Source organism: Dermacentor variabilis, chromosome 6, assembly GCF_050947875.1.
Source record: "Dermacentor variabilis isolate Ectoservices chromosome 6, ASM5094787v1, whole genome shotgun sequence".
In the NCBI taxonomy this organism is placed as follows: Eukaryota; Metazoa; Arthropoda; class Arachnida; order Ixodida; family Ixodidae; genus Dermacentor; species Dermacentor variabilis.
The window spans coordinates 96,242,843-96,256,309 of NC_134573.1; the positions used below are offsets into that span (position 1 = coordinate 96,242,843).

General features: G+C 45.1%; 1 protein-coding gene across 1 annotated transcript in view; it reads left to right on the forward strand.

The window, feature by feature from the left end:
* The window catches only part of LOC142584276 (uncharacterized), a 44,232-nt gene that overhangs the window by 6,610 nt on the left and 24,155 nt on the right, over window positions 1-13,467 (forward strand). Inside the window, exons 2-3 of the mRNA XM_075694417.1 lie at window positions 2,670-2,824; window positions 11,922-12,001. Coding sequence (XP_075550532.1) covers window positions 2,670-2,824; window positions 11,922-12,001 — 235 coding nt within the window. The remainder of the gene's footprint in view (window positions 1-2,669; window positions 2,825-11,921; window positions 12,002-13,467) is intronic.

Genomic DNA, 13,467 nt, shown 5'->3' on the forward strand with positions numbered 1-13,467 from the left:
CAGTTCATCCTCGTTCAGCACCAATGTTATTATGCCCCTGCTAATAAATAGAGTATTGTATATTGTCAGATGTCATAAGTCTGTCAGTAGTCTGGTGTGTCGTAAACACCACTTGTGTCACATCCTAAGCACGTGCCCAGCGTGCCCCCCCTCACCATCTCTGGTTGCGTCACTGCTCATGCTGTAATTTCAGGATCATATCTGCAAACACGATGCTCAGTAGGGATAAAAATATGGTCATCCAGTTCAATGGATATGACTGGATGTGCCTATAAGAAAGGGCAACGAGGCTTGTTATGGCAAGCTTACCCACATTTCAATACTAACAAGAAAGTTCACTGCGGCGTGAATCTCAGCTTACTAACATGCATGAACTTATTTTCATTTATGAGGTGCGCAATGGAGGTCATTTCTGACAGACTCGACTACTGCTGCAGTTAGAAATCTAGCATCTTACATTCTTGAAGGCATGAAAAAGTTGCACTTAGACCACAGCTTTTAGTTGATTAGACCAACTCTTTGTTTTGAGTACGACAGACGATTGGTAACACGGAACTAAAGCAATGTTTTATTTTCATATTTTATTTCCTCACAAAAAATATTAAAGCAATAAACACATTTTGATGTGCCATGCCGTAGCAAGGTACACACATTACACTTGTAAACCCCAGAGGAAGGGGGATTTAGGTGTTCATTTGACACAAATCTAAAACGCCAACGTTTATAAGCAATTGCAAAGGCACGATAAAAACAATAAAGGTACGGAAAGCGCCTCCGTAATTGTAATTCCACACAGCAGCTGTTAAATTCAATGCCGATGCATAATTCCCTGTTTGACAATTCACCGAGTTTGTAGACATAAACACGCTTTCAGATTCGCACCATGCTCGAAAACCGCAACAGGAGACATTGAATCAGACATAAAATCACCTAATACATGAGCAAAAACAGTCCAGTCTTATGGCTAAACCCCATGAGAGCGATTTAGTGCGTGACGGCGACGAGCGACGGCTTCTAGTGACAAAACGGGCCGTCGCTTGAACAGATCGCTCGGTTCTGGAAGGCCATCCAAGTTAAGGGATAAGAAAAGAGCAGATTGGATGAGGGAATAAACGCGAGTTCATGGCATCTTAGTTCAAATCAAGAAAAAACAAATGGGCATGGGCAGGACATGTAATGTGGAGGGAAGATAACCGATGGTCATTAAGGTTTACTGACTGGATTTCAAAGGAAGGGAAGCGTAGCAGGGAGCGGCAGAAAGTTAGGTGGACGGATGAGATAAAGAAGTTTGCAGGGACTACATGGCCACAGTTAGTACATGGACAGGTTGTTGGAGAAGTATGGGAGAGGCCTTTGCCCTCCAGTGGGCGTAACCAGGCTGATGATGATGATGATGATTATGATGATGATGATGGCTGGCGCGGACAATCTGTGTCGTGCGGAACGTTGCAAACGGCGCGTTCTCGCTTTTCGAGAGGTCGCGAGAGACAGCGCATGCTTTATGCAGGCACGCGATTCACAGCAGCAGCCGCGCGCAGACGTCCGCTTATGGAGTGCTTTAATTCCGCACAGACGATGCGCACTACTCTGGCGCGGTGTCGCAGCCATCGTTTCCGGCTGCGGTCGCTTTCGCTTTCATCCTTCAATGTGCTCATTCGCTCAGTTAGAAGGGACAACGCCGATGGTCGCTGCAGGAACGGCGCCTAAGAGCTGCGCTATAAAACAGTGAATATTTATAAAAACATTTCTGCAAGTACTCGAAAGCCTTACAGGGACTTCGTCTTATCTGTTTCGCAATGCGCAACAGAACCCAAAGCCGCACCGAGCTCAGATGTTAAGAATATTTGCTTGATATGTGCCATAGTGCGGCCACCATCCATTGTTTCAGCCCTAAACATGAACTTTATACGTCATTCTGTAATCCCATTTGCTTTCCATATTATTGCGTTCGGGATTCATGGTAGTTTCCCCGGCAATTCATTGTAAAATAAACAAATTTACTGTTTTACATTTGGTGGAGATAGGAGTCATGTTATGGGTGGTGCGTAGAGAGAATGCCATGGATGTGGAGTAATTACGGCTGTCGCAACAAACGACTAATGCAAACGTTCAGACATTCAGAGGTGTGTCTCACGAATGGCGTATAATATAACCAAATGTATTAAAATAATATACAAGCTACCGAGGACAAATGCAACGCAAATGAGGAGAACATTACGGCATGCAACGTGCACGCAATGTGGCTGAAGTACAGCCTTTCCATTATTCCTCACGGGAAGTGTTGTATGCGAGCAAGGTTTAGAACATATAATTTATATGAAGACATTGTTTTAAAGTAATTGGTTTATTACAGGTATCCTAAACAACTAATAGAAATAGTTCAGCACAAGTTAGTTACAAGTGTTCTCGATTGATATATTGCAATGGCCACCTGCTGCGGTCTCAAATGACGGTAGGAATATAAAAATTACATATCACCACGAGGGCACGCACGACGAAAATTTGGCCGTATTGGGTATCTTGCTTCTTTAATATTTAGCATGGGTAGTGCATTGAACTCACCAGATGTAGATCATTAATTTGAATATTTCTTGAGCTAACGTTCAGACTGTTTAGAATACCATTTAGATAATCTCCGCACTTCACCACCGATTTTAAACTTCTTCCAGTTTCTGAACACAAGCAGAAATATATATGTATACTCACAAAGTTTAGACCATACCGAAGACGAAGACTCGAACGAAACGTGTACTCAATACCAGCCACAAATGACGGGAAGCGATGAGTATGTCTTACATATGAAGTTCATGTTGAATTCTACTTGGTAAGTCCTTCCGTATATTTGCGGTTATGAAGGAAGTCTATACACTAACTTCCTTTTTGTATCTTCAACTCATAGCTTCTAATCCCAAACTATTATATTATATTATTATGCCCCATTGCGCGAAAATCTGTCGGCGTGACCGTAACAAGCTACCCAATATGGCCGACGCCGCGAAGGGCAAGAACTCGTCAAAAATTCTCGGATTGACGTCACATTTCACAGAGAGGTTCCTCAAACTGAAGCAAATTATTGCATTTGAAAAAAAAATTCGTAAATTCAGGACTGGATGGGAATCGAATCTAGGGTGCGATATGAGCACGCTTCCATGGCGGCTCCATGATTCTCCTTGACTAAAGGTGTGCCTAGTGCGTGCATCATCCCATACTTCACGTCGCCGCCAATGGGGAGCAGGTGGAGCCATGTTGTGAGCTTATAAAGTAAAGAAACATGAATGTCGAATTGAACGACACTGAACGGTCCTTCGAGTTATGACCTACTCGCGGGCTACCGAGCGCTTTGAGAGGCTGACGTGATTTCGTTGACCAGCAATTAATTCAGAAACCATTCAGAAATGGGGGGGGGCTCATAAATTGAAGCGCACGCATGACTTGATTTAAATGACGCCTGTCGTGAACGCACCAAAAGAAACACAATGGTAGTCTCGTGCACGTTCACACCAGATGTTACTTATATCAAGTCAAGCATGGGCTTCAAGTTAAGATGCATTTTCAATGCAGGGGTTAGCCTCAACGACGCACAGATAGAACCAGATAGATCGCAACTTAGAGTTTCCATGGACAAGGAACACCAATAAGGACTATAAAACTTTCGCATTCCCACATGTAAGCAGTCTCAAGTTCCACTGCCGAAGTTTTTTTATTGTGGTAGACATTATATGGACACTAAATGTGCATTTCTGCCATTGCCATCGTCGTCGCCGTCGTCGTCGCCGTGAGGTTCCCTATGAGTGAAAGCATGTGACGGTGAGCCGGCGAACGCGGTTCAATCGCGTGCGCGAGCGAGGAACGCCGCCCAGATGCGTGCCTCCTGCTACGGCGCGCGAGGCAGGGAGGTGAGGCGAGGGAGGATGGGTGTTCTTCTCCGGCGGCTGCTAGGGTACTTCAATGTCCTCCATGCCCGTCGGTCCGTACATAGTGGCGGCAACCGCGGCGCCTAATATGGCGTTGGCCACGCGAATCGCGGACGCACCAGTAGACGCCTTTGGTGGACATTGTAGGGACCCGTTGCCGGTGCTCGTGTGTCTTGAAAACAATTTTCGACGTTGCCGAAGTGCGCGTTCGCGCGGGCAATCTCTTCCAACTATCTTCCAACTATCTAGGATGCTTGCAGAGTGCGCTTAGTGCTGGTAGCTTCGTATGCGCTGTGTTTTCGACGGTTCGTTCGTGTTGAAGCGGCAGATGCACGGAGGTCTTCAGACGCGAGTTAGACTCGCCGCTGCTGCCGCGATTTCTAACTCGAGCGTTTTCTCAAAGAGTCTCCCTTGTCACCGAGCGAGATGTGTTCTAGTTTGCCTGTGCGCCCGGGACTCTGTTCTAGTTAATTTAGTTAAAACACGTAGACGGCTAGTCGGTTTGAGTCCATGATAGAATGTATAAGCATGACTCAACAAGGACGTAGAAAGAAGCAGAAACTCAAAGACAGCGCTGTCTCTGTATGTCTGTTTCGTTCTACGTCCTCGATGAGTCACGCTTGCGTATTCTATTATTCTTAATTTGGTTAGCTAGCGAATGATTACAAATTTATACGGCTGATAAAACTACCATCTTTACTTCTTACAGCTACCTACTAATTTGCTATTAGTAGGTGCTTCGTCTTTCGGGCGGAACTGCGAATTATTTATTTCAATTCAAAAGCCAAAATACATTATATGTTGTCAATGCTGTTTGGCTGGAGCAATACTGGTCTCCCTTGCATCTTTCCTACGGCACAGTAATGAAGAAGCTGGACATTCAACCGACCAGCAACACTCGTTTAAAGCTTTTCGGAACCGCTAAATACAGCCTCCTCTCTTCCATCCAAAAAAGAAAGATAGACGTATATCTTCATTCGTTTCCGTTATTTGAAGAAGTAAATAACATATTTCACAGCGCAGCTCTTATGGCAATCACTAGCACTAGAAAACGCTTTGTTCGTGATTTCACATGATTGTGGATCAACGAACTTATTTATAGAGGTCATACAAACAGAAAGTGTGGGCCCATTAGGGATTACACGAAAGCAAATTTTGAAGTGTGGGGTACAATTGGGGCTTCGCACATCGCCTTAGCCCTTGTGATGCAGACAGCTAACAGCTAAAGGCGATGAGGCTCTGCCCGTGTCATCCGCTGCTGGTATAGTACCCCTTAAACTCAAACGAGTGTTATGTCATTTATATTGCACCATCGCCTGAGGTCTTCGTATTTTTTTTTTGGAGATTGACTGGTTTGTCGATGAAGAGAGAGAGATAAACAAAATGCGAAACGCAGGGAGGTTAAGCGGTAGATATATATCCACTTTCCTACCCTGAGCTGGGGAAGCGGTAAGGGGAGACAGAAACATAAAGAAAAAGATACACAACATAGGAAGAGAGGGAGAGTAAAGCACACACACACACTCAAAGAAATGCAGCAGGGTCACAGTCGTTTAAAAAGGTTTTTGAACGGAGGAAGTAGTAGTGGTTCAATGTGAGAAAAGAAACTTACTTGCGCCGCCCTGTAGGGAGTACTACGCAGCGTCAGGGGAAGGGTAAGCGAGAAATCACTATGAGAGGAAGAAAAAGCAGCAGCGGGAGTCTCGTCCGTTGGTGGAGGAGGCCGAACCTCAGTAGCACCTTCGTCGCCTTCTCGTGTTAACACCGCCTCGCAGGGCACTCCTCTGCTCCGATGACCGCCTCTGCTCAGAAAGCAGCCGGTCATCGAGGCGTGTCAATTCCGTAACGAGGGACTGTCTCTGGGAGCTTTAGCGTGGACAATGACAGGATATGTTCGATTGTTTCCTTGCTGCCGCAACTATCGCAGGCCGAACTATCAGCCGTTTCGATGCGACAAGCAGATGCATTCATAAAAGATCCTCGAAGCCATCAGGGATGCTGACTTTCAGAGTATTTAAGGCGGCTAGCATTCTGAATGCGAATCTCCGGTGCAGTTCATTGGTGGTTTCAAGCCTAGATGTGAGAAGGGAACGGAAGAAACTGTTACATAAGAAGCAGATCAATGAGTTAACGGTAAGAGGGAAAATAGAGGAATTCCGGATGAAGCTACATAACAGGTATTCGGCTTTAACTAAGGAAGAGAGCATAAGTGTTGAAGCAATGAACGACAATCTTATGAGCATCAATAAGGAGTGTGCAACCCGCCGTGGTTGCTCAGTGGCTATGGTGTTAGGCTGCTGAGCACGAGGTCGCTGGATCGAATACCGGCCCCAGCGGCCGCATTTGGATGAGAGCGAAATGCGAAAATACCCGTGTACTTAGATTTAGGTGCATGTTAAAGATCGAACCCCAGGTGGTCGAAATTTCCGGAGTCCTCCACTACGGCGTGCCTCATAATCACAAAGTGGTTTTGCCATGTAAAATCCAACAATTAAAAAATCTTAAAGGAGTGTTCAATGGAAGTCGATGGTAACTCCGTTAGACACGATACCAGTAAGTTATCGACGGAGACGAAAGATCTGATCAAGAAACGCCAATGTATGAAAGCTTCAAACTCTACAGCTAGACTAGAATTGCCAGAACTTTCTAAATTAATCAACAAGCGTAAGACAGCTGACATAAGGAAGTATAATTTGGATAGAATTTAACATGCTCTCAGGAACGTAAGAGGCCTAAAAGCAGTGAAGAAGGAACTAGGAAAAGGCAAGAATCAGATTTATGCGTTAAGAGAGAAAGCCGGCAATATCATTACTAATGCATGAGATAGTTCAGGTGGCTGAGGAGTTATATGGAGATTTATACAGTACCAGTGGCACCCACGATCATAATGGAAGAGAGAAGAGTCTAGAGGAATTTGAAATCCCACAGGTAACGTAGGAAGAAGTAAAGAGAGCCTTGGGAACTATGCGAAGGTGCAAGGCAGCTGGGGAGGATCCGGGAAAAGCACAATTGTTGAAGGATGGTGGCCAGATTGTTCTAGAAAAACTGGCCACCCTGCATACGCAATGCCTCATGTCCTCCAGCGTACCGGAATCTTGGAAGAACGCTAACATAATGCTAATCCATAAGAAAGGTGATGCCAAAGACTTGAAAAATTATAGACCAATCAGCTTAATGTTCGTTGCCTACAAAGTATTTACTAAGGTAATCGCAAAAGGAATCAGGAACACCTTAGACTCCTGTCAACCAAAGGACCTGGCAGGAATCCGTAAAGTCTACTCAACAATAGCCCATATTCACACTATCAATCAGGGGATAGAGAAATGTGCGGAATATAACTAACCCTTGTAGATAGCTTTCGTTGATTATGAGAAAGCGTTTGATTCAGCCGAAACCTCAGCAGTCATGGAAGCATTACTCAATCAGGGTGTACATGAGCCGTATGTAAAAATACTGAAAGATATCTACAGCGGCTCCACAGCAACCGTAGCCCTCCATTAAGATAGAAACAAAATCGCAATAAAGAAAGGCGTCAGGGAGGGAAATATAATCGCTCCAATGCTATCGACAGGGTGTTTGCAGGAGGTATTCAGGGACCTGGATTGGGAATAATGGGGGATAAGCATTAATGGAGAATACCTTAGTAACTTGCGATTCGCTAATGATATTGTCTTGCTTAGTAACTCAGGGAACCGATTGCAGTGTATGCTCAATGACCTGGAGCGACAAAGCAGAAGGGTGGTTCTCAAAATAACTGCAGAAAACTAAAGTAATGTTTAGCAGTCTCGGAAGAGAACATCATCTTACAATAGGTAGCGAGGCAGTGGAAGTGCTAAGGGAGTACACCTACTTAGGGCAGGTAGTGCTGGCGGATGCGCTTCGTGAGACGGAAATAATTAGAAGAATAAGAGTGGACTGGGGTGCGTTTGGCAGGCATTTTCAGATCATGAACACCTGGTTGCCGTTGTCCCTCAAGAGAAAAGTGTATACTAGGTGTCTCTTGCCAGTACTCACCTACGGGGCAGAAACCTGGAGGCTTACGAAAAGTGTTCTACCTAAATTGAGGACGACAAACGAGCTATGGAAAGAAGAATGATGGGTGTAATGTTAAGGGATAAGAAAAGAGCAGATCGGGTGAGGGAACAAACACGAGTTAATGACTTCATAGTTGAAATCAAGAAAAAGAAATGAGCATGGGCAGGACAAGTAATGAGGAGGGAGTATAACCGGTGGACGGATGGTCCTTAAGGGTTATGGACTGGATTCCAAGGAAAGGGAAGCGTAGCAGGGGCGGCAGAAAGTTAGATTGGCGGACGAGAATAAGAAGTTTGCGGGGACAACATGGCCCTAATTAGTTCATGACCGGGTAGTTGGAGAAGTATGGGAGAAGCCTTTGCCCTTCAGTACGCGTAACCAGGCTGATGGCGATGATGACGATGATGATGATGTGGCATACTCTGCTTAAATACACGCTCACTCGTCAGACGTTAGCCGTGTAGAGAGCGTAAGCGTCAATATGCGCTGCCACGGAAAAGAACCTCTCTACTCTTCAGTACTCTGTTTTGCCTTACCAAGTAGCCTTACTCGCTGAACTGAGTGCCGTGAAACAACAAAAACTAAGCTACAGTGCTAAAAAACAGGCTAATAGGAGCTGGACTGCGGTTTTAACCACCCAACGTCCACAATTTCATATTGTGGTTGTTGACGGCGAGGTGGCAGGCTTCAGTCCTGAAGGACTTCATAATTATATCGCTAACTTTCTGGAACACGGCTTAGGGGCTAAAGCAGCGGCTCAAAGTTTATGCACATAGCCCTTTGCGGTACACGGGAGTCTACACCAAAACTTGATCACAAAGTTAGAACACGACTTCTAGAGGGCACAACGATGCTCTGTTATTTTTCTGTGTTCACTTGGGCCAGCTCACGTACTTCTTCCGCACGTTGCCGATGACGTTCGGCATCTTCAGCGGGATCAAGAGAATCAAAATTATCACACTGTAGCACTGCTTTTAGCATAATGAGCGCTTCACAGCCGTAAACGATATGAAATGGCGCGGAAGGTGTTTATTCTTGCATAGCAGTGTTATACGCAAACATTGTGTTAGCAAGTGTATTGTCCCAGGCGTTGGCTGTATGCTGCATATATAGCACGTCCGTCATTGCTTTGTTTAATCATTCAGTCAAGGCGTTTGTCTGCGGATGATAGGCAGTCATAATTTGATCGGTCCTGTAGCTAACTTTAAAAACGTGTTCAGTAAGCTTTGCAGTAAAGGCTTTGCCTCGGTCTGTGATGACCTAAGATAGCACGGCATGTCGTAATAGGATGGCCTGTATAAAAACTTGGAAACCTTGGAAGCTGTGTCACGGGGCATTGCCTTCGTCTCGACATACCGCCTTATACATACTCTGGCGATCATTACCTGTTCTTCCCAAATACCAAGGTAAATGGACCCGGAACAACCACTACTACTTGTTGGATAGGTTTGCCAGGTTGGTTTGCGAGGTTTATTCGCGATGAAGTCTTGAAAGCAAAGCTTGCTTTGGTTCTCCCATCAATGTTGAGGTGCTGGCTACCGCTGTCTTACCAATTATACAATTTAGCCCACTTGTCAAGTTTCAGATGCTGGCTACTGTCTACCAAGATTGCTGCACCCGGTATAGTGTAGAGCAGCATCAAATATAGGGCACAACGATGCGGCTAGGACTGGCAGGTGATGTATTTGAGGGACACCGTGAATACCCAAACAAACGCACAGACAAACATAAAGGATAGCCCAGTGATTGTGCTACCCTTTGTGGTCGGCCTTGGCCGTAGTGAAGACATCACTGGGATTTGACCGTCATGTTTTCTTTCTGGTCTTACGTTCATGACATGCCAGCTTCGCCACTTGTTAGTCATCACGTCATTAGCAGACGCGCATCTACCCTTCCTACTGGAATGCATGCTCAACGCTGGCTCCAGGGGGGTACACGCAGCAAACACCTTTCGCACATTGCAGTGCACAAAGTGCGCTGCAAGAAACGCGCATGTTGGCGCATGTTGATGACTGCAACTCAAGAAAATGCCTGACCACCCGCCTCAGCGATGTAAGCACCACGCACACCGCCTTTCGCCCATCGTCGTGCATAACACTCGTACTTGTCAACACCACCCGCGCTCCTGCACCTTCAACATCAGTGATGCGAGCGGAAAGCGCGCTTCATACGCTCACCAGCCTCGCGAAAGCACATACACAGCCTTTCTCAATATTTCTGTCACGCAGTTGCTACTGCGAGACCGTTATTCAGATACCTGAGCCGTTTTCGTTTTCCTGACAGCGAACCGCGCCAAACAGTACCACGACCTTGACCTGCAAGCAACAATCAGGGCCGCCCCAAGGAAACCAGTCTTATTTGCTATACAGAGTGAATGGTATGATTTTAACTCTCAAGCTTGACAAGAGTTCCTATATATCCTTTGTTGTGCGTCACACAACATCGTATGCAGCCATATATAATTGGTCTTAGCTCATCCATAATTGTATGCGCAGAATTGAGCTTCTTGCGTTTGTCTATCATTAGCGCCGACTAGTGCCACGTTCCTCTATTTCATTTTATCGCGCTGCACGCAGTGGGGCAGGGGGAAGGGTCTTCTCTAGCGTCACCAGTATCGGGCGCTCATGATACCCGAAAATGAAGAGGATGGTCTTGCAAGCACACGGAGAAAAAGAACACTTAGGCTACCGGGCCCGAATGACGGTACGCTCCTCCGCTGGCCAGCGTCCACAATTATTCACCACCTCTCACAATAAAAGGTAGACCGTCCACATCAACCGACCGCCTAAACATAGACAATGGAAAGTCATTCGATTGAGTAGTGATAGCAGAAGCCATGAAGGCAATGCTTAACCAAGTAGTGCAGGAGGCATACGGGAATATCTTGGGAAATATTTCCAAAGAATCCTTATATATATATTTTTTATAATTGGGGTTTTACGTGCCAAAACCACTTTCTGATTATGAGGCACGCCGTAGTGGAGGACTCCGGAAATTTTGACCACCTGGGGTTTTTTAACGTGCACCTAAATCTAAGCACACGGGTGTTTTCGCATTTAGCCCCCATCGAAATGCGGCCGCCGTGGCCGGGATTCGATCCCGCGACCTCGTGCTCAGTAGCCCAACACCATAGCCACTGAGCAACCACGGCGGGTCAAAGGATCCTTAGGCAATCTCGTTTCTCCACAAGAAAAGTCGAAAAAACCCCTATCAACAAAATGCACAGGCAAGGAGACAATCTATCCAACGCTATCGACTGCATTCTTAGAAATGTTCAAGCTATTAGACCAGGAAGGTTTAGGAGGTTTAGGTTTATTGCGGTTATAAAGGTTTAATATTTACAGGGGATAGTGCCGAGAAGAAGGAAATTTTCCAAAATATAAAATTGGTTAAAACAAACCAAGTCGTCAATGGGAGCTTACAGTTGTCATTGAATAGTGTACTGTCTTGCACCCTACCAAGGGTGATATATTGGGCAGAACCTATGAAGTTAACAAATCAGCTGGGCAACGCGTTGAAGACCACGCAAAGAGGGATGCAAGGAGAAATCTGAGGCGTAGCCTTAGGAGACAAGATGGTATCGGTGTGGATAAGAGAGTAAATGGGATCAGCTGATGTTATAGTTGACATTAGGGTAAAAATTAAGTTGGGCAGCCCATTTAATGCATAGAGCGCAGGCTCGAACATTGCAGTTACAAAATGGGAACAAAGGAAAGGGATGCCCAGGCTAATACAGCAGAAAACTAGGTGAGGTGATGAAGCTAAGAAATATGCAGGTGCAAGTTGGAATCAGCTGGTGTGAGCAATTGGCACTTGGAGAACGCTGTGAGAGAGCTTCGTTCTGCAGCGGACCTAAAACAGGCTGATGGTGATGATGACAATGATTTGAAATTTATTGTAATTCCTAAAATAGTCAACATGTACGGTACAAAGAAGTTCAATTTGCTTGCTTCATGAATACCTCTCTTGTAGGACAAATGCCACTGTTTGTGCAGAACTCGGGACCACAAGATTTGGTAAGGTGCCCTATATGAAAGAAAGTGCCGAAAAAGGTAAGAGAGTTGAGATATGCTACTTTGTTACACGTTTTATTCAAGATCAACGTATGTATTTAATGTAATTAGCAATCACGGTAACTTCAACGTCGGTTGATACCTGTTACACTCATGTGATTGCGCTCCAGGTCAAGTGCGTGCTTAAAGCACAGAGACCGAAGCAGATTACAAATAGAAATTCATCCAGACCAAGAGGATATAAATAGCAAAATTTCCCAAGAAAGGCTTTGTGCAACACTAACAGAAATCCTCAATCGGATCAAGACGTAGTTTACAACATGGCATTTTTAAGCAATAAAATTTAGATCGATAATATAAAGCTTTCATTCCAAGCGAGTGAACAGATGCTTAATTACTTATAAAATCCATGACGTGAAGGTGGTTGGAGAGCGCAACTGCAAGGCACCTAGCATGATTACCCCTTTGACGTGGCTTGAAATCATTTAAATAGTGACATTAACATGCATTTTACGTAATCATTAGTCAAAGACGTTTCAACGTCCTGCGACTTGGCTTGCTTCACTACTTTGTGCACTCTCAAAGAGTAGACCAGAGACAATCGAAGGGCACTGAACGTGAAACCACGGTCGATCTCATACGGAACCACCAAATCTAAGTTGTGGTTCGATAAATGTGGTCTTAAATTTAGAATGGATTTTCGCCCTTGTAACAATTGATTTCATTGCACCGTCAATCGCTTGGCCGTGCTTTCTACTTCACGACATTCGCCATCATCGTGCCACGCTTGGCCTTTGCGCTGACCGCCCTGGACACGATGTTCATGCGCGGCACGAGCATCATGCTGTTCACATTGTCATCTCTGTTCTCTACGCCGCTCCTTGTATGGACATAGCTGTTCAGGACTTCACACTATTCGCGGTCTTCCGATAGAATTAGCACAAGTGCAACGAAATACCTTCCTAGGTGGGTCCTCTCTCTCTCTTTGTGTCATATATATATATATATATATATATATATATATATATATATATATATATAATGTGTGTGTGTAAAGTACAGGTATGCCTCGTCTTGTGCTATACAAACTGTGTGGTCACTAACGTGCGTTTTATATTTTATATGGGTTGACATCACGCCCCCTGTTGCAAGTCCATGTCGTTATCAATAACTATGTGCTACTTATTGTTAACGAGGGCGTTACCACCCATCATGTCGACAGGAGACGTGTTTTATGCTTTTCTTCATCGAATCGACGCATGTGGTATGCACTGCAAGTCTGATTCGAAAGGAAATGCACACTTTTCGCTTTCATTCAGTCTACGATTGCACCTAATCTGAGATTGGCCCAGGAAAGAGATTATTTTTGGCAACTGAAACGGCAAATACATCGGGTTCTAGAGGTGTGGAGCTTCGCTGTAGAAATGGGGAACGTTCGCGTAGCGAGATTAAAATGTAGATACTTCAGCGTACGAGCTCTATGCTCACGGGGGATTATTGTAACG